This window comes from Strix aluco, chromosome 15 (genome assembly GCF_031877795.1).
Source record: "Strix aluco isolate bStrAlu1 chromosome 15, bStrAlu1.hap1, whole genome shotgun sequence".
Classification (NCBI taxonomy): domain Eukaryota; kingdom Metazoa; phylum Chordata; class Aves; order Strigiformes; family Strigidae; genus Strix; species Strix aluco.
In genome coordinates this window covers 5,192,860-5,213,269 of record NC_133945.1, presented here as the reverse complement: position 1 = coordinate 5,213,269, position 20,410 = coordinate 5,192,860, and the positions used below count along the sequence as shown (strand labels likewise).

Genomic DNA, 20,410 nt, shown 5'->3' with positions numbered 1-20,410 from the left:
GCATGGCCCAGCAAAGGGCAGAGCTGCTTCGACACCAGCCTCTTCCATGGGATCTCCCCAGCATTCCTGGCTAGTGAGGGGGTTATGTACCAAAAACCCTCGGCTCTCCTCAGCAGGGTGAGCTCGTGGTTCTGCTTCGAGCAAATTTTGTGTAATTTGGGATTGGTCAGCCTGGTTTTGTGGCTCTCCTGGGAGAAAGCAGCCGCAGCTGGGGAATTGGCCGTGCACCGAGCATCCTGCCAGGACAGACCCTGCTGTCAGGGGGGTCATATAGGCCATGGGTGGTTACTGCAGGCTGCTGTTTTTCAGCAGATAACTCACATTGATTTGCATAGGCGGCAGCCCTGCGCTGACAGGAAGGAAGATCGAGCAAGACCCACTGCGCAGGAAGGGGTGAGGAGCAAACTGAAAGAGAGAAAAAGCTACCAGGGCTGGAAGCGGCGGTGGCGGGCGGCTGGGGAAGCCAAACCCACCTTCCCCAGGTGCTGCCCTGAGCATCGTCCCAGCCCTCGGGTCCCATTGCCTCCGTGGGACCCCCAGAGTCAGGGGCTGCCAACTGGAGGGGCTTCCATTTTCTACCTTGAGCTTGAGCATCTAAGCGAGGAGGAAGTGAAGCTGTGGAGATAAAGGGCTGAGCGGGGACACGGAGGGGCTGCATCCTCCCACCACGATGAGGATGCCCTCTCTGCTCTCCTGCTCCCACGCAGACCTGGGGAAGGTGCCACAAGGCCAAGGTAAGGTTCTGGTGGGGCTGGTTTTGCTTTGGAGGGATATGGGGAGAAAGGGAGGCATCACTCAGCCCCCCGACACGGGCATGAGCTGCTGCAGACCTTTGGTGATGGCCACATGAAATGGAGTGGCTGGGCCAACACGTGGTAGGGCCAGGAGCTGTTGGGTGGAGGTCCCTGGGATGGGGAAGATGCGACCGACTGCCAGCAGCACCTGACAGAGCAGCCTGGCACGGCACGGCCACCGGTGCTGGCCTGAGAGGGTGCAGTGGTGCATGGTGCTGAGCCCTGAGTGATGGAGACAAGCATGGGTTTTGCCCAGGGAGGTGGTGGAGTCCCCATCCCTGGAGGGGTTGAAGAGTCGGGTTGACCCAGCGCTGAGGGATCTGGTGGAGTTGGGAACGGTCAGTGTGAGGTTCATGGTTGGACTGGAGGATCTTCAAGGTCTTCTCCAACCTTGATGATTTGGTGATTCTGTGATTCTGGGACCTCGTGGGGGACCTGGGACTTGTCACAGATTCTGTCCCCTGCTACTGCCTACCCAGATATGAAGGCAGACACAGCCAGGCTGCCCTGCCCGCACAAAGCCTTGTGCAGCTTCAGCTTTTGCCCCCATGTTAATGTCATTTACTGAATTCATTCCACTTCAAAACCATCCAAAAAAATTTCCCAATATGTACCGCAAATAAAAAAGGATGAGATTAGCAACATACTTGCCTGTAGCACAGTGCAAAGTTGCCCCAAAGAGCAAGGCAGGGCCCTGGGTCTGTCAGCAGTCCAAGACTCATGGGCCTTGAAACTCAGAGCTGCACCCCCATGTCCCCCTTCATGAAACAGGCTCAACACGCCTTCCTGGGGTTCATCCAGAGGGAACAGCAGCCCTGAGGTCTACAAAGCTGCAGCTGGTACCTTCTTCAGCCCTTTTAACTCCCAGCGCTGTGTAGGACCCAGCGGCGCAGGGACAGGTCGAGGCGATGGAGCTCAGCGGGGACATGTGGCCGTGCCCGCGTGGGCAGGGAGCCTGAGGCACGCTGGACTGCGTCAGTGCATTAGGCTTAATCCTGCTGTCGTTTAAGCACTCTAAGGTCATTAGGGACACTGTATATCCTATAGGTGTGGGACTGCTGGGGAGGGGACCGGCTGCAGCACCGGCTCGGTGCTGTCACCCACTGCTGTCACCAACATCCAGGGTTTGGCTGCCGCATGGAAGGGCTCCCCGAGGCCAGACATTCCGGGCAGCCTGGGCAGAGCTCGGCACATAGGATGCCCATGTTGCATCAAAGTTTCTTTCTGGAGAATTCGTGGCCGCCTTTAGGGTGGGTACCGCTCAGCATCCCTAAGCTCTGCATCCCCTCTGAGGCCAGCGGATGGGGCTGGTGTTGGGGATGGAGGCAGGCTGGCAGCAGCTCGTTCCCAATTTTCATGCTGATGTCCTGAGAACCCATAGGAGAGAAGGGCAGAAGATGTTTGTGGGGAGAGGATCTGCTTTTCAATCAGCTGTGTGCGCGTTTGTGGTGAAGTGTCCTGGGGGCATGATCAGCTCAGTAAATGCATCATTCTTCATTTTGCAGCTTACGAGGTGTAGCAGTACCCTGTGAGAGACCTGCCCTCCGAAATTAGCTTTGGTTTTAGCTGTTTGGAATTACTCATAGCTTGATTTTTGCTTTTTTTTTTCTGATGAGATTTGGTGTTGGGACTGCTGGCATTCAGCCCAGGGGTCTTTCATGGCTCCTTGCCTCCACAACTCATTATTTTAACTCCCACCGTGTCTGGGCCCTCTTATTCTGGTTGGGATTTCGGGGAAAATAAAAAAAAAAAAGGCCTGGTAGGGCTTAGATTTGACATAGGGAGTCACTCTGTAATTGTAATAAATGATGCTAGCATGAAATTCAGACCAAAAAAAAAAAAAAAAGACTGCATCTGCAAGTCATGTGTTAACTTAGATAACTGAGTTACCTGCAAATCTGCAAGTTTCATAACTGGGTATCATGCAGAAGATACTTCATCGCTTTGCTTAATTAACAGAAATTAATAATGTGACATCTTTTCTGTTCTGCCATAAGGTGGCAGCCTGCATCCTGCCTTCAGGATTTGCTCAACTGAGGGGGACTGGCTGGAGATGTTGGCTTGACAAATATTTGTGTGCAGCTCACTGACCTCCGAAAGAGGATCAGTTCAGGGTGGATATATGGCAGGAGTAGTAAATAAAAGCTCCGAGGGTGTGTTGGTAAAGGAGCTTGATATTCGCTGGAGGAAACCCAGCGCGCCAGGAAGTGGTGGGAAGGTCTCGCAGGGCTGGTTTCTCTCCGTTCTCATGCCTGGGGGAGGGAGGGCAGCGGTGAGACGGGTGCTGTGCTGCTGGGGTTCGAGCTGCACCAAGAGATGTCACGCCAGCCTGGAGACCTTTGGGGAACCGGCTGCAGGGGCAAACCCCACAGTGGTGGGACGGGGAGAAGGCAACGGCCAGGCTGAGGGTTTCTGCATGTCTGGGGGCACGGAGCAGCGCTGGAGTACGCGTTTCCTCTGCGCCTTCAAGTGCCGGGTTAACAATGCATTTATTAGTTCATATAAAAAGCTTTAAACACACCTAAATACTGCAGATCAGCCTATTTTGCAATGTTTTCCCTAAGTGGGTCCCTGCAGCTGTCCACGAGCTCTTGCCCAGCACTTTGGTGCCCATCTAGACTAGGCACCCTCAGCCCTGCCCCCAGCCCAGCCGGGTCCCCAGGGCTCTGCTGGCTGGAGAGCCCTGCCCAAGGTGCCAACCAGCGTCGCCTGACGCTGCCCGTGCATCTGCCCACGAGCCCCGGTGTGGCGACAACCACAGATTTCCGGCTGCTGAGTGTTGCAGCCCGACGTGGCTGTGAAGCTGCCGGCAGCAGCTGCGATGGCTCCTGGCGCGGGAAAGTCCTGAGTCCTCAGCAGGTTCCCAAAGCACAGGGTGATGGGTTGGTCTGGGCGGGATGGCTGCCATATGAAGACCAAAGCCACCTCCCAGCAGGAGGAAGATCTGAGAGGCCAGTTAGAGCGGAGAGACAGTAAATATCTGTTCTCTCCAGCCATCTTTGTGCTGTGGTCATCCCAGGACTGTCCCTTCATCTCGGATGCCCTGGCAAGCTGCTTTTGGGCTATGTTGAACTTCCAGGAGCAAAAGCACATAGAGCCAGAGATGAGCAGAAGGAGCTATGTGTTCTCCAGTGTTGATGTCAGGCACTTTGACCCTTGGAATGGGACAGACACGGTGAAAAATGCAGCAGCTGTTTGGTAGAGGGTTGTCTGTGCACATGGTCAGGGACCTTCCAGCACAGTGGTTGTGGCTCCCAGGCACTGATGAGTTTTGGGCACAGACCTTCTGCTAACAGGTGTGGTGGCATGTGGGGATGGTGGGACATGGGGATGATGGGATGTGGCGACAGCGGGATGTGGGGTTGGTGGGACATGGGGACCATGGGACGTTGGAGTGAAGCTGCTAGAAAGACACATCAGTGTTGACTGGTCATCCTCAGATGGAAGGACTTTCCCCTGGTCTGGGCTCTTGGATGCCACCACACAGAAAAAGCATTAATGCCAAGTTCTTGCCAACAAAATCCCCCGTTTCCCTCCCTGGGGCTGGCAGACACCATTCATCAGTTTGGCTGAGCAGCCTCCCACCCTCCAGCTTCTTATCCCGGTGCCCCTGGGGATGCGGGCAGCAAGGCAGGGCAGACACAAACCCTCGCTGGATCACTGCTTCTCCAGCCACTGGTGGGGCAGGGACTAGCACTTGTCCCTGCTTGATCCTGGGTGAGCGACACCTGTAAACCCGGGGCTGAGCTCCGTGCACACAGGACGGACGTGGATTCCACTTTCCAGTCTCGGGCACGGGGGAGTGCAGCACTTCCAGAAGACGACTCATCCCAGCAGCCCTGGGGTGGGCTGGGTCGCATGCTGGAAACACCTCGGATCTCTGTAGGGGTTATAGATTGGCTTTGGCTGGCCTCCATCCTTCCGACAGCTCGTGTAAGGGTAGATAACACCCTAAACCCTCCTAGGATGCAGCCTCCAGCATCACTGCGTGGTCCTAGAGCTGCACCAGAAACTTTTCTACTGGAAGCAGAAAAAAATTGCATCCGCTACATTATTTCTTTTGCTGCTTTATGTCTTCTGCTGCTTTATTCTCCCAGTCAGATGCCTTTGCGTGAGATGACCCATGGCTGCTGGTTTCCAGCAGCAGGATCACATTTTGAAGTAGTACTGGAGGACACCATCAAATAATCTCTGCTGTTAGAGCAGGCTTCCCCCCATCAAAGGGCTTTTTCTTGCCAGCCACCTTTCAGAGGAAGGGCTGTGGGGAACATTGCTGCAAGCAGCAAAACCCCCTTTCATTTTGGCTGTGTTCTTGGTTGCACAACAAAGATGAGAGACCTGGGGACTGCTGCGTGCAAAGACTTAATTGAACTTTCCAGGCCAGTTAGAGACAAGAAGACATCAAAGGGAGAAAATTTCACTGTGAATTGCTCACCAAACTCCTTTAATTGATGGTATCTTAATTGGCCAAGCCACTGCCTGGGGGGTGAAGAGCAAGGCGAGCTGCTGCCGCAGGCCTGCTACTCCCCATATGGAGAAAACAGCTTTGCTGTGGGGCCACCATCACTGCCAGGGGCAGCGTGGACCTCTGCCACCTCTGAAGCCAGGGAGTCAGAGCTGGACAGCTGGGGAAGAGCAGAAGGACTCAGGTGTCCCTCTTGGAGGGAAAAGTTGTGGGTTCAGACCCAGCTACAGCAGCACCCCCACCTTTACGAGGGCTCATCCAAGCCACGTGTGAAACCAACTGGGCAGGTGGAGATGGGCTGGTTTGTTGTCACCCAGCGCCTCTGGGACACTTACCCCACTCTGTAGGACGGGCTGCAAAGGGGTCTCGATGAGAGGTCCCACCAGTGGGGTCTGTGAGGGGCTCGGCTCCGGGAGATGCTGTGCCTGGTCCTTCCTTCTGCAGCCCAGCCCTGATCCGCATGGCTGGGCTGCTGCTGGTGGGAGAAACAAACCTCAGCATGGATCTCCTGGCAGGAGGATGAACAGAAGAGTCTGCAAAGGAGATGTTCCAAGCACCTTAACCTTGCGCTAAAGACCTAATCATGGACCAGACACTCTACCAAGTTTCCTTGGTCAAACTACATTTGTGCTTTCTCCCTGGAACAGGTTGGGTTTGACCAAAGAAAGCGAGTGTTACCTGTACCTGTCGGCGAGGCTGCACTGAAGCCCCCATGGTGCCCACATCCTACTCACGAGCGGGTTTGGGCACAGGCAATGCTGCCTGTGGGCAGGGACCTCCTTGCAGTGCCTCTGACCAGTGTTTGCATCGCTGCCGTGGTCAGACAGCCCCTGGGACTGAGAAGTTCCCACCTGGACACAGCCAGCTCCCGGAGACGACTTTGGGGCTGGTGGAGAGGCCACAGTGCAGTGCTATCTGCTAACAGAGATGAAGCTGGGAGAACACTCAGGTCTGGAGGCATTTTCCTCTCTACCTCCACTGAAAAAACAACTGGACTCAGTGAATGGATACACTTAAAAATAAAACACCAAACCCTCAGTGTGGTTTGGGAGCAGCTGAGGGGCAGGGAGCAGGTAGATGCTCCTTCTCCAGGCACTGAATCACCAGTGCTGCCACAAGTGGAACATCTGCAGAGCTCTGCAACAGGATGTGGTGTTGGCCACACTCAGCGAGCCTTGACAGAGGCTCTGGACAGCGGTGAAGTGGGTTTAAAACCAAAACGGGCCCTTCATTGCTCTGCCTGCTGCCCCACAACTTCCTTCACAACACAGAGAAGGAAAACACATGAGCAGTTCACAGCCCTGCTGTCCCTCTGGTGACAGTGGTGGCACTCAGGCGCTCACTGGGTGATCCATGGATGGCACAGGGGCATTGTCAGGCAAGTAACGCAATCACTCTGCCCAAGAAAGGCTCCGGCATAAGTGGTGGTGGTGAAGGCACCAAGTCTGTGGCACATGAGGTCTGGGCAAAGATGCTGCAGCATGACTGTCCTGGCTCTGCCCCTGCCAGGTCCACAGGACTCTGGTCTTAGCCAAAAGCTGACAAATGGACCCTTGGCTCAACCACAGTCAGCACCACGTTACCTCAAGGTGGGCTCCCTCCCATGCTGCTCCTGATGCTTTTCCTCTTCTTCCACCAGGAGCATGGATAAAGGCTGAGGAGCCTCAACTGATGCTGTGAGCTGGCCGGGGGGACACGGGGTGCTCCATGGGACGGCTGTGCTGCTGCCAACACAGCGCTCCTTGCCCAGGGATCACCCATGTCACGGGAGGCCTCTGATGGAAGGTGAGTGGTGGCTGGGCAGCTGGAGGCCCATCATCTTGGTAGAGTTTCGGATTCAAAAATGGGACAAGGTGGGGAACCAAGGTGTAAGGGTTTACAGTGGTTCCTAGTCCAAGGGCTCAGGGACCACTGTGCTGGCACAGGAGAATGGCTGTCTCCAAAGATAAATGATCTTTCTCAGACTTCTATCTCTGCATGGTCTTGGTTTCCAGGAGGAAATTTCATTTCATGACTGTGTTCTTTGGTTTCTTTGACTCCAATTTTGATAGCTGCTGCCTTGACCAAGCAGCTCCTAACAAAACAGCCTGCCACAGTTTTGGGTGGCATCATCTCAAGGAGGATTTTGGCAGGTCACTCTGGAGGGCTCTAGTTTACCCCCTGCTACCTTCAGAGTCAGATGGGGTGCTCCACTGCTGCCTTTCCCCGTCACCCCTGAGCAACGTGCCCAGGGCTTGTTCAGACCCAACTCTCCAGCTCTCCTCTCCCACAGAGGCTTGGATCAATCGCTACCGCAAGCAGCTGGTGAGGTCCATCTCGCCGCAGTTCCTGGAGGAGATCATCTGCTACCTGCGGAGGCTGGACCTCCTCACGGCGGAGGAGGCCGGCCGGGCGCAGGAGGAGAGCTCCCTGCCCGAGCGGGTGAGGGCGGTGGTGGACGTTCTGGCTGACAAGGGCAGCCACGCCTCCCAGTCCCTGCAGACCTTCATCGAGACCACCAATTCCCAGCTCTACCTTCACATCACTGTCTATGGTAGGCAGTCCACTTTGGACTCAATGAGGGGTGTCTGCACACATCTGGCTGTGGGTGCTTGCTGGAGCACCCCAAGATGCGTATGGAGCTGGGCAGCGTTGGCAGCTCTGATGGGAGCGTCCATGCAAGTGAGGGTGCCATCTCGGGGTGTCTGCTGGGGAAGGACACAGCCAGGGGGTGACAAGGGCTCTCTGCCAGGTCTGAGGGACCTTCCTCCAGGCCCCTCGCTGCCCTCAGCACACATTTCTGGGCAGGCTGAGGAGCCTTTAATGTCCTCAACGTCCAGATTACACCAGTCACTCCCAGCAGCTGGGCTGGGAACAGGGGGATGGCAGGAGGACGATGGCTGGGCATCCCTGACCCCATCCGTTGGGGGCTGCCCCAACTTCAGGCTCTCCTTGCAACCCTCTTGCCAGGAGAAGTTTCCCTGATTTCCCTCCTGGTTGGAAGGCTCCAACCTTGACTGGTGTCTGCTGAATCTCTTGCAGCACCATCCCCTGCTTAGCCAGCCTTTGCTGAAGGTTTAAATATGCTGTACCAGGGGGCGTGGTACCTGAGCCAGGTGAGCAGGACAGGTCCAGAGATGGTCACCAGGTTCAGCCAAGAGTCCCACTCATCAGACAAATCCATGGTGATGAGGCAGGGCTGAGGTCAAGCTGGGAAGTCAGTCCAGAGGTCAGGATCAGGTCCAGCAAGGGCAACCAGGTTCAGACACAGTCTCAGTGGTCACCAGGCAAGTGTAGAGCAATGAAGTCCAAGATCAAGGTCCAGATCAACAAGGACCATAGCACAGGCACGATGGCACTGTAGACAAGTGCTCCTACAACATAGCTTAGGCAGGGACTGAAGGCTCAGGGCTGAGCTCAAATGGGCTCCTGGTGGGTGAGGCTGGTCAGGGCCAGTTAAGCCTGTTAGTGCCCTCTGGGCCCTGGCATGTACCTTCCTGCTGGGACATAAGCGCAGTTTCCCCTCTGCATGGTCATGGTAGAAAAGTGAAGCAGTGTCTCTCGTTTATATCTGTGGTTACCATCCTCCTCCTCACCCCCCTGTTTCGTTTCTCTCTGTGCAGAACCCATGGTGCAAAAGCACCTGGAGAGCCTCCAAAGTTACTATGGGAATGGCCTGGAGACAGGTCCCCTTCAGCGACTCACGAACCTGCTGCTGGTGGAAGGCTTGACCGATATCCAGCAGAAGGAGCATGACATCCTGCAGATTGAAGCCACCAAAGGCCTACGAAATGTATCCAAGAGCATCCCTCTGGAGAAGCTCTTCCTGCCTCTCTCCAAGGTCAGCATCCCACCTCGGATCTCTGTCACCATCGGAGTGGCCGGGATTGGCAAAACCACACTGGTGAAGCTGTTTGTCTACACCTGGGCCAAGGGGGAGATCAACAGGGACATCATCTTTGTGCTGCCCCTCACCTTCCGGGAGCTCAACACTTACGAGAAGCTCTCTGCTGAGAGGCTCATCTGCTCGGCATTCCCTCACATCACCGAGCCGAACTGCATCTCGGCGGGAGCTGCCAGGACCCTGCTGATCCTCGACGGCCTGGATGAGTTCAAGACTCCTTTGGATTTTTCCAACACGGTAGTATGCACCGATCCCAAAAAGGAGATCCAAGTGGACAACCTGATCACCAACATTATACGTGGCAACCTGCTACAGGAGGCTTCTGTCTGGGTCACGTCGCGGCCAACAGCAGCCAGCCAAATCCCCAGCGGGCTTGTTGACCGGATGACAGAAATACAAGGGTTTGGAGCTGCAGAGATGAAGGACTTCTTGGACCAGATGTTCCTTGACAACAGAGACCTATCCAGCCAAGTCCTGCATCACATCAGGGCTAACAGGTCGCTACATATCATGTGCACCGTTCCTGGCTTTTGCTGGATTTCTGGCTCTTCAATCGGTTATTACCTAAAAAATAGCACCAATCAATCCCAAGAAACAACTGTTGTCCCCAAGACCTTATCAGAAATCTACTCCTATTATTTTAAAATGGCTCTGAGCAGCGACTGGCCAGAAAAGCCAAGAGAAACACTCAGGATCGAGCAGGCTGTGAACAACAGCAAGAAGCTAGTGGGGAGCCTGGGCAGACTGGCCTTCTACGGGCTGCTCAAAAAGAAATACGTGTTTTACGAGCAGGACATGAAGGCGTATGGCATTGACCTTTCCTTGCTGCAGAGCAGCTTGTGCAGTCGACTCCTACTCAAAGAAGAGATGCAGTCCTTCACAGCCTACTACTTCTCCCACTTAACCATACAGGAGTTTCTAGCGGCTATTTATTATTACACGGCTGCGAAGCGGGCAATATTTGACCTCTTCACAGAGAGTGGGATGTCCTGGCCCAAGTTGGGTTTCCTCAACCACTTCAAGAGTGCTGTTCAGAGGTCGCTGCAGGCAGAGGACAGGCATCTGGACATCTTCGTGCGTTTTCTCTCTGGGCTCCTCTCCCCGCAGGTGAACAAGCTGCTCTCTGGGTGGCTGCTGGTGAAGGATGAGCACAACAGCTTCAGGAGCCAAGCGATCAGCTTCCTCCAGGGCTGCCTGAACACTGACTATGTCATATCCTCGCGGACAGTGAACACCATGCACTGCCTGTACGAAATTCAGCACATGGAGATCGCTAAGACTGTGGAAGAAGCAATGAAGAATGAGAGCTTGGCCGGGATGCTCACCCCTGTGAACTGCTCTGCCCTGGCTTATCTCCTGCAGGTCTCTGATGTCTGCATGGAGGAGACGAACCTCTCCAACTGCCTCACCTACAACATCTGTAAGAGCCTGCTCTCCCAGCTCCTCTTCTGCCACAACCTCAGGTGAGTCCTGATCAGATTGCACTGGGAGAAGCAAGCAAGGCTGCCAGGCTATGACTCAAAATCCCAGATGTCAATGTGAGACATGAGCCCACCAACATTGTCCATCAGCAGAGACCTGCCCTGGGAATGGCACTGGGTCAATTCTGCTTCTGTGATGGAGTTCTTCCACCTGTGATGGACAGATATCACGGAAGGGTAGTCCTTTCTCCACTTCGTTCTCCGAACGCTTGCTTTTGCTCTTTCTTTGTATCTTCTCCAGGCTGGACAATAACCAGTTTAAGGACAACGTGATGGAGCTGCTGGGCAGCGTGCTGAGCGTGAAGGACTGCCAGATCCAGAAGCTCAGGTAGGACCTGGCTCAGGGCAGACAGGCTGTTCCTGGGGATGCAGAGTGGAGCTGGGGGCACCTTAAAACCAGGGTGAGGGTCCTCCAGGAACGTCTCTCCCACTGGCTCCACAGGGTGCCTAGTGACAAGGACAGCCCCACACAATCTCCTGCACTCAGGCACAGTGACCTTACCCCTGTGTCCTCACAGTGGCTGGGCAGGCTGTCTTGCCCAGCCTTCCTGGGACAGCTGCCTCCTCCCTGTTCCTAAAAATTTATGTAGAAATCCATGGGTTATCCCAACAAACTGCTTCCCAAGGTCACGGCTGTTTTCTGGACACCCAAGGCTCTGCACAGAGCATCTGACATATGGAGGGGACAGGCTCCCAACCCCCCTGCCTGAGATGCTTTGCCCCAGACAGATGGGTCCCCACTTTCCCCACCTCCTTGCCCTTCTTTGTGGCTGTGCATAGAGTTCCCCATGCTGCAATCTGAGCTCCCTTTTTATGACATGAATGAATTTTAAGTCTAGATCCACCCTGCCCTTGCAATCCCCTGCCTAGTGTTCACCCCAGGAGAGCAGACCTTGGAGCATCCACCACTTCGCGTGGTTGTACCATGAATCAAACGCTCCCCATGGCTTTTCTCTGCTCCCCCATCCCAGCTGCGGCTGTGAAAACCTCTTTCTCCCCCTGAAAAACCCCAATTTTTCCCAACAGCTTGGCAGAGAATCAGATCAGCAATAAGGGAACCAAAGCACTGGCCAGGTCGCTGATGGTGAACAGGAGCCTGATGGCACTGGAGTAAGTGTTCCCTCTTTACTAGCTCCCTGCCACGCTCCCATGGCTGCAGTGGGGCCTGATCCCAGCTGGGGAGGGTCTCCAGCCCCCAAGGCCACCACCACTCAAAAGGTGAACGTAACTCTTGCGAGCTGCCAGCCTGATGTCCCACCTCAGCAGTACCTGAGACTGTGCCACGTGGAGGCATTTGGCTTAAACTGGGCTCATGCCACTCTGGGTTTGCTGACCTTGGCTTTTCTGCCCATCTCTCCCCAGCCTGCGGAGCAACTCCATTGGCCCCACCGGAGCAAAAGCACTGGCTGATGCGCTGAAAAAAAATCAAGTCCTGTTCTCCTTGAAGTAAGTCTCAACTTCTGCAGCACCTCCGGGTGCAGATCTCCAGGACAAGCTCCCTCCAGCCCTCTCTTGTCCCATCGAGATTTTCCCCACCTTGAGGTCCTTTCCCAGGTGGGGATCCCTGGGCACAACCTGGTTTGGTCATGCCAGGCAATGAGCACGAGTGCAGCCCGCAGGGACCTGGTGACCGGGGCAGCCCTGGGCCAGAGATGTTGGGACCCTCCTGCCTCTTACTTCAGTGGGTCTGGGTTGAGGTTGAGGTCCGGGTCCAGACCTCGCGGGAGAGCTCACAGGGTGCTGGTGCACAGGAGGAGGCATCTCCCATGGGAGAGGAGGAAGGGAGACCCTCAGGCAGGGATACTCGAGGGCCAGATGCCTTTCTCACACCGGGGACGGGGGCAAGCAAACGCCAGGGCAGGCGACCACCACCCCGCACCGCCACACGGCCCCTCGCCCCTCTGCGGTGGCTGCTGTGAATGGCTTGGCTCCTCTCTTCTGGCAGCCTGCAGCACAACAACATCAAGGAGGACGGTGCCACCTTCCTGGCGGAGGCCTTGTTGATGAACCACAGGCTGACGACCCTGCAGTGAGTGACCGGGACCTGCTGTCCCCCCTCCCAGCCACCCAGCAGACCGAGGTACCACTGATGGGGATGTGACACCTGATATTCATGGGTGCTTTCCTCACCTTTGCAGCCTGCAGAAAAATGCCATCGGAGCCCACGGTGCCAGGAAGATAGCAGAGGCGCTGAAGCAGAACTGCAGCCTGAAGGAGCTGACGTAAGGGCAGCACGAGGTGGAGGGATGGCGACGCCAGTGCCATGTCTCTGGGATCTGTGGGCAGGAGCGGTGGGCAGGGGGCTGGGCCATGCAGTGCAGGCAGGATGGGCTCCACTAGCTCTGCCCCTGGGGCTTGGTGTGAGTGGAGGGGGGGGGGCAAGGACCGCAGCACTGCTTTCAGAATGACCCTGCCGAGATGCTCTCCATACCTCTGGGGATGCAGGAACCCGTGTAAAGAACCGAGAGGCCAAGTCTTCCCTCCAGCAGAGGCAAGTGGCAGGTCTCCAGGCCCTGTGGATATAGTAAAAGCTATTTCAGCTCAAAACAAACATAGTAAAAGCTATTTCAGCTCAAAAGCAACATACAAGAACAGAGGTGTCTGTAGGTTGGAAACCGCAGCAAGTTCATGCTTATTGCTGGAGCAGGAAGGGCCTGCGGGAGAGGAATCCTTTGCTGGCAGATCTAAGCTGGCTGCAGCGTGGCTGCGGGTAACGCCTGCTCTTCCTCTTGTGTCTTAGACTCTCCAGCAACTCGGTAGGAGACAACGGCTCAGTTGCCTTGGCTGAAGCTCTGAAGGTGAACCACAGTCTGCAAAGCCTTGAGTAAGTCCCTGCTCCTGCCTGCTCTCCTGCTTGCCCAACAGAGCCCAACCCAGCCTGCTCACTCCAGCAACACCTCCCACCCCTCAGAGCCCCTCATACCACCCCAGACCCTCCCCATGTCTCTCCCACCCCATGTCCCCTGGGCTGTGGGTGCTCTGTGCAGGCTGGAGCACAATGCAGCAGACCCAGGCAATGCAGACATCATCTGGGCTGGCCCTGCCTTCACCAAGGGAGCACTGAAAGTGTTAGTCCTCATCCCAGTGATGATTTTTTTTTCTGCTTTTGGAGGATATTAGTAGCTTTGGGTCTTCCCTCTCTCAAAGTGATGGGAATTGGCCCGTGAGGAAGGTGACAGGCTGGGGCCTGGCAGAGTCAGGGTGGGATAGTGAGACCTTCATCCCCCTTGGGATCAGCAGCCACAGAGGACGTCTTCTCCCACCTGGTCGTAGTAGAGGGCTGATGGCTCCTGGGGATGGGCTGCTGTGCCCTGGGTCCACCACCAGTGTGACAAGGACCCAAAGCCCGCAGGAACTGCATGAGCTGGCAGCCGTGGTGACAGCCAGACAGGGACAAGGCTGCCCCAAAGTGCTGACAAACTCTGTCACCTCTGCTTGGCGGGGCCGGTGCTGCTGTGGTGAGCAGGAGATGCTGATCCTGGTCTGGCTGCTTCCAAAGTTGGTCCTTTAGCCTTGGCTCTCCCTCCCCTGCTGTGGCTGGGAGATGCTCATTTCTCAGTGAAACGGGCACTTTTCACACCAAACACGACCCCGCAGCCTACCTGCGATGCCAAGGCTGGCCTGTCCTCATGCCTTCCCCCATTTGTCTCAGTCTCCAGAGCAACTCCATCAGCAGCGCTGGGGTCACCGCGCTGACAGCGGCTCTCTGCTCCAACAAGGGACTCATCAACCTCAAGTAAGTGACGGTCCCTCTGGCCATCCTGGTCAAAAGCTGCTGCTGAGACATGGGATCTTTTTGGCAGTCTGGGCTTGTGCCTGTTTGTTTTCACAAGTGCTCTGGGATGCTGAAAGCAGCCTCTGTCCCTCCTCTGGCTGCATCTTCTCTCCATCATTACCTTTCTCCCCTTGGGACAGTATCCATTCAGCCATGTCCTGCAATGAAATGATGGCAGCAGGGATGGGAGGCTGGGAAAAAGCCCTGATGGGCCATTGGTGCCCACAGCTGTAGGATGCACCAGGAATGGAGATGCAGGGAAGGAAGGTGCAGATACTGATGGGGATGCAGTGAATGGAGATGAAGATGCTGTGGCCAGCAGGTCGAGGGAGGGGATTGTCCCCCTCTGCTCCACTCTCCTGAGACCCCCCTGCAGTGCTGTGTCCAGCTCTGGGGGCACCAACATCAGAAGGACACGGACCTGCTCGAGTGGGGCCAGAGGAGGCCACGAAGATGCTCAGGGGCTGGAGCACCTCCCATGTGAGGACAGGCTGAGAGAGTTGGGGGGGTTCACCTTAGAGTGACCTCCCAGTGCTTAAAGGGGCTGCAGGAAAGGTGGGGAGGGACTTTCTGTCAGGGAGTGTAATGATAGTAATGGTTTTAAACTGAAAGAGGGTAGATTTGGATTAGATCTAAGGAAGAAATTCTTTCCTGTGAGGGTGGTGAGACACTGGCACAGGTTGCCCAGAGAAGCTGTGGCTGCCCCCTCCCTGGAAGTGTTCAAGGCCAGGTTGGACGGGGCTTTGGGCAATCTGGGCTAGTGAAAGGTGTCCCTGCCCATGGCAGGGGGGTTGGGACTAGATGATCTTTAAGGTCCCTTCCAGCCCAAACCGTTCTGTGATCCTATGCTGATGGGGATACAGGGAAAGGAGATGCTGAGGGGGCTGCAAGTCAGACAGGCTGCTATTGCAATAGATGTCTCGGCTCCAGAGTGGGGGGTGAGGGGGCAGTGGGGGAGCAGCTGATGCCCTGCCTCAGCCCCACGACTTTCCCCAGCCTGCGGGAGAACTCCATCAGCCAGGAGGGAGGCCCTGCCATCGCCCATGCCCTGCGGAACAACAGCACCCTCAGGAAGCTGGAGTAAGTCCCACAGGCCCCAGGAGGTCCGCCACGCTGCTGCATGGTGGCGCCGGAGTTGTCCCAAACTCTGTGTGCGTGACTTGTGTTCTCTGTCCCCTGCCTCTAGCTTAGCGGCGAACCTGCTGTACGACGAAGGTGGCAAGGCCATCGCTTCAGCCATGAAAGAGAACCGGGCGCTCAAGTCCCTCCAGTGAGTTTCCACTGGGACTTGGATGGTTTTGAAGCCCCGTACATAGATGTGGGCCAGGGACAGTGCTCCTGGGCCTCAGCCGCTCCAGGCTGTGAGAGCGGGTCACCCTTCCACGGGACGTGTGCTGGGCCATCCCAGATGGACCCACCTTGCACATGGGTCACCTCCCAGCCCCCACCACGCTGGGTGGGAGCCTGCAGGGATCAGGGAGTCCTCACGGCACCGGACTTCACCTCCCGTTCTCTCTTGTTTGCAGCTTGCAGTGGAACTTCATCCAGGCAAAAGCTGCCACGGCCCTGGCACAAGCACTACAGTCCAACGGCAGCCTGGCCAGCCTCGAGTAAGTGGGGACACGGGTGGGCAGGTCCTGGGCAGCGTCTTCCTACTGGGGCCTGCCCAAGGACTCTGCCCTCACGCTGCGCCAGGGGAGGTTGTTTTGCCTGCCGCGGTCCATCCTGCGTCCCCCTTGCATGTCCCTGGCTGGGGATGCTGTAAGCAGACGGTGGCCCAGGGCTCCCGCAAGCCATTTGGGAAAGCCTGGCACACTGTGCCCTCTGCTCGCTGCCCCTCGCTGCCCGTCTCCCTGCTCCCGGCTGCCCGGGCCGTTGGGCAGACGCAGCACGTCCGTGTCTTAGCTTGCAGGAGAATGCCATCGGAGACGAGGGAATGGCCGCCCTCTCCGCTGCACTGAAGGTCAACACAACCCTAGCAGATCTCCAGTGAGTATCCAGGCCGTGGCGGGGCCATGGCATTGCAGCCTGACTAATTAGCTTGTCTAATTAGCGGACCATGGCCACCTCACAACATGTGCTGAAGGGTCCTTGTTCTCTTGCAGCCTGCAAGAGGCTTCTGTTGGTGCCGCTGGTGCCCAAGCCCTGGCAGAAGCTTTGATGTTCAACAAGAGCCTGCAGATCCTCGAGTAAGTGCTCAGTGAGGCCACCAAGTCCCCATGGCTGCGACACCGCTCCCTTGGGGTGCCCGAGACCGGGTGCCGAGGTGGAAGCTCAGCACCGCTTCCACCCTCGTACCGTGTCCTACCAGACTGCCTGTCCCTTGACTCAGTGGCGTGGGGCCACCTCTCCCAGCTTCTCTCGCCCACGGAGAGCGTGGGGCTGTCCCGGGGTGTCCTCCCTCACCACCTGCCTTTCTTTGCAGCTTGCGGGGCAACTTCATTGGCGTGACAGGGGCTAAGGCGATGGCCAACGCGCTGAAGGTGAACCGCAGCCTCCGCCGGCTCAAGTAAGTATCCCGCTCCTTGGGGAGAGCCAGAAAGAGCCTCTCCAGACCTTTCTGGAGGGAGCAGCGAGGGGACAGCCAGGCCAGCAGCTCTCAGTGGGGCAAAGCCCTGAGCTGGTGGCATTTCCCACCACCGTGCATTCCCTCCTGGTGGCCACGACTCCCTGGCTGGTGCTTTCTGACCCTCCCACCTCCCGCAGCCTGCAGGAAAACTCCCTGGGCATGGACGGAGCCATCTGCATTGCCACCGCTCTGAAGGGCAACCATGGCCTCACCTACGTGAAGTAAGTGGCCGCTGTGCTGGAGGGTGAGGCAGGGATGGGGGAGACCACAGGACGCAGCAAGGGACCTTCCCCACCACTGGCACTGACATTCCCCGCTGCCCTACGGGGACCTCCCCAATGGGGCAGGGGGCAAGGGCACCCCATGCTCCTCCAGGCGTGACAGCCAGCATACCCGCACAACTCCAGACCCCACAGCTCCTCTCTGGGGATGCCTCTGCGGTGAAGAGCCACCCCAAAAGCCAAATATTCTCTAAAATATCACAGGGACAGACTGGCTCAGCGCCCCCAGCTCAGGTGGGGCTTTCTCCAGCTTTTCATCTGGCTGCCTCCAGGCTCTCCAACCCAGTCCCCTGTGACCGGGTCCCAGCAAGAGCTCCTGGATGGCGTGGGGAGGGTGCAGATGATGCTGGTGCAAAGCTGGGGAGCATTTCTTGTACCCCCCAAGGATCCTGCTCTGCCTCATGTCCAAGCCTGAACTCCTCTTCTCTTTGCTCCCAGCCTGCAGGGGAACCGCATCGGCCAGTCGGGAGCCAAGATGATCTCTGACGCCATCCGGACAAACTCACCCGACTGCGTCGTGGACGTGTGAGGGTGCCTGGCCACAGCGAGGAGGTGGCCCGGTGGGTCCCTTTGGCCAGCGTGCCTCCGCAGGGAGCTCTTGGCCTCCACTCGCCCATCTTGGGGAGGAGAGCTGGGGCAAGGAGAGCTCCTGAGCTCCCTGGCACAGCCCAGGAGGACCTAGAGCCTCCAGACCAGCAGTGCAGGAGGGTCAGGACTCACTAATGCTGAAAGCTGAGGGATGTGCGCCCACGTCCCTGTTCAACGAGAGCCAGGGGGAGCGTCAAGGAATGGGTAAAGTGCCAAAAGGAGGGAGGAGGGGGCAGAACCCTTGTTTTCATGGGTGATTTACCTGCCACCGCCAATGGCAGCGACCCCTCCTGTGATCTTCATGGGGTTACGGCGCCGTGCCCAGACCCTGCCCCAGCCCGGGCACAGCCTGACTGCCCCAGAGCTCTGCTCCGCTCCCAGCCAGGGCTGCAGGGCTCTGCTCCCAGCACCAGCTCTTCTCCATCTGCTTCTGGCGGGGATCCCAGGAGAACCAGCTGAAACACGGGCAGGATTGACAGCAGCCCCTCCTCACCTGGCTAAATACAGCCCGGTCCTGCAGTCTCCCCCTGAAATCCCAGGGAGAGGCGAGAGGTTTGCTGTTTTCTTCCTCAGACAAGTGTGGTGCTTTGGACCCGGGCACTTCAGAGCAGGGTCCTAGGCAGCGAGTGCAACCTGTGCTGCTTGCCGTGCCCTCAGTAACAAGCTGGTGCTGGCCCAGCACGCCTGAAGTGTTCAGTAGTGCTGTGCTCTATCACAGAGACAGATATCCCAAGGCATAGGAGCGGAACCATCTGGAATAACCTTGGGAAATAAAGAGCCCTCAGGGTAATGGGAGGAGGCGTGGGAGGGTGAATGTAAGAGGAACAGAACTGCGCGAGGATGGGCTGTCTCCAGCACACGTGTCTTGGTGCTACACCAGGACTGCCTTTTCATGAAGTTCTGCCTCTTGAGTTCAGGCTGGACTTCTGGGGTCTCCTGCTATTGTCATCAGGGACAAGTTGTGTGACCTTAGGATGTGTCTTCCCGACAGCCCAGCTGCAGGCAGGGTCTGTCCCTAGCAGGTCACCTTTTGGGCGGGCAGCTGCAGAAAGCAGAGGTGCCAGGTGACACCTTTGTGTGTGTGCAGAGACCCAGTGACGCTCCAGAAGGTGCCGGGTTTGGAGGTGGACCAGTAGCCAAACTAGGCAACCCCCCCGAGCCCCCTCCAGCCACTGCCCCCTCTCCCCACTCCAGCCCACACCGAGACACGCTGCTGCTGCACTCAGGGCAGGGAGCGACTGCTCCAGGGCCCTCTGTGGCTGCTCCCGGAGCAACGCTGCGCTGAGCTGTGTGATATGTACATACTGGGAGATAAATCAGTGCCTAGACAAGAAGATGCCTCGTGCTGCCTTCCTCTCTTGCGTTACATCACCTTCGGGGTACGCTGTGCTCTGCTGCGCACCCCACCCCCTGCACTGGAGTGACAAGAGGGCTCATGGCTTTTCCACGAGGTGTCAGGGGCTTGGCTCTCCAACGGGATACAGCGATGCTGAGGGATTTAACTCCTACCTCTTTCACCGTTATTTCAGGGCAGGCTGAGGCTCTGGTCCAGCTCTGCCCAAAGCCTGAGCCTAACCCTGAGCTGAAACATTACCTGAAACACCAATGGAGAGAGCAATCAACAGCCCTGAGCTACCTCCCATGCCCTGGAGCTCCAGAAAACGGGGTTAACAACAATTTGAAATATAGTTAATCGATCCGTCCACATGTGCACATACCTAGCTACAAACACTCCTGAGCTGAAAGCTCAAGTGCTCGGAGGGTGCATTTCCACTGGCGCCGGGGGGTGGCTGGTAACAGCGCTGCCGTTCAAGCCTGGTCCCAGAAGCTGCAATGCAAACCACAGCTGCCTTAAGCCGGGCTGCTGGTGCTGAAAGGCTGGGTGGTAGTGCTGCCTGAAGAGGCTCTGGTTCTGTGCACACCAGGGATTAAGTCGGCTCTCCATTTTGGCCTACAATATAGGAAATAACATAGAAAATGGTAACTCTGAACCTACAGCTCAGACTTGGAGACTGGGCCTGATCTCGTGGGAAATCTCCTCTCTCATGGGTCAGATGTATCTCAGGACCGGAAGAGATTCCCTGTGTAACATGTAAAAATGTTTTCAGAACAGGTCCTAAAATCAGGACATCCTCATCCCTGGGAAAGGGACGTGGCGAGCACATGCACTTTCTTGCTGGTTGCCACAGGACCACCCTGATGGCTTTGCAGGTGGCGTCTAGCGCCAAGAAGGCCATCTTCTGTGCCTGCTTTCTTTGAAGTGAGGTACAAAATCCCAATTAACTTTGCAGGGTGCAAAGAGGTGTCCTAACTGTCAGCCAGCTGAGCTCGAGCCCGTACGATTGTGTAAATTTCAGCACATCGCTGCGCCCACATACGTCCCGTTACTACACAAAAACTGCACCGTATTTACCTGTAAACTTTTGTCCCACCTTGATGTGACATTTCAAGCTCTGAGCTGTGCTGATGGGGAACTGCCCTGGGTGTGAAGGTTCCACCCTTGGGGTCAGAGACAAGGAGAGATGAAAAAGCTCTTGGTTTTTCAAGTAACTCACATGTATTCCTTCCTTCAGC

At 56.6% G+C, this 20,410-nt stretch overlaps 1 protein-coding gene across 1 annotated transcript; it reads left to right on the top strand.

Annotated features, from left to right (window-relative positions):
• Positions 1 to 406: 406 nt before the first annotated feature.
• On the top strand, positions 407 to 19,124 carry NLRC3 (NLR family CARD domain containing 3). Its single transcript, XM_074841155.1, has 19 exons — positions 407 to 734; positions 6,899 to 7,044; positions 7,532 to 7,792; positions 8,862 to 10,605; positions 10,865 to 10,951; positions 11,650 to 11,733; positions 11,986 to 12,069; positions 12,569 to 12,652; positions 12,762 to 12,845; positions 13,364 to 13,447; positions 14,276 to 14,359; positions 15,395 to 15,478; positions 15,585 to 15,668; positions 15,925 to 16,008; positions 16,304 to 16,387; positions 16,504 to 16,587; positions 16,824 to 16,907; positions 17,105 to 17,188; positions 17,687 to 19,124. The coding sequence occupies exons 2-19, from the start codon at positions 7,038 to 7,040 to the stop codon at positions 17,775 to 17,777; spliced, it is 3,282 nt and encodes a 1,093-aa protein (XP_074697256.1). The 5' UTR covers positions 407 to 734; positions 6,899 to 7,037; the 3' UTR covers positions 17,778 to 19,124.
• The last annotated feature ends 1,286 nt before the right edge of the window (positions 19,125 to 20,410 follow it).

Coding starts and splice junctions, on each gene's coding strand:
- NLRC3 (XM_074841155.1), top strand. Junction 15,479..15,584: donor AGCACCCTCAGGAAGCTGGA/GTAAGTCCCACA, acceptor CCCTGCCTCTAG/CTTAGCGGCGAACCTGCTGT. Junction 16,009..16,303: donor GGCAGCCTGGCCAGCCTCGA/GTAAGTGGGGAC, acceptor TCCGTGTCTTAG/CTTGCAGGAGAATGCCATCG.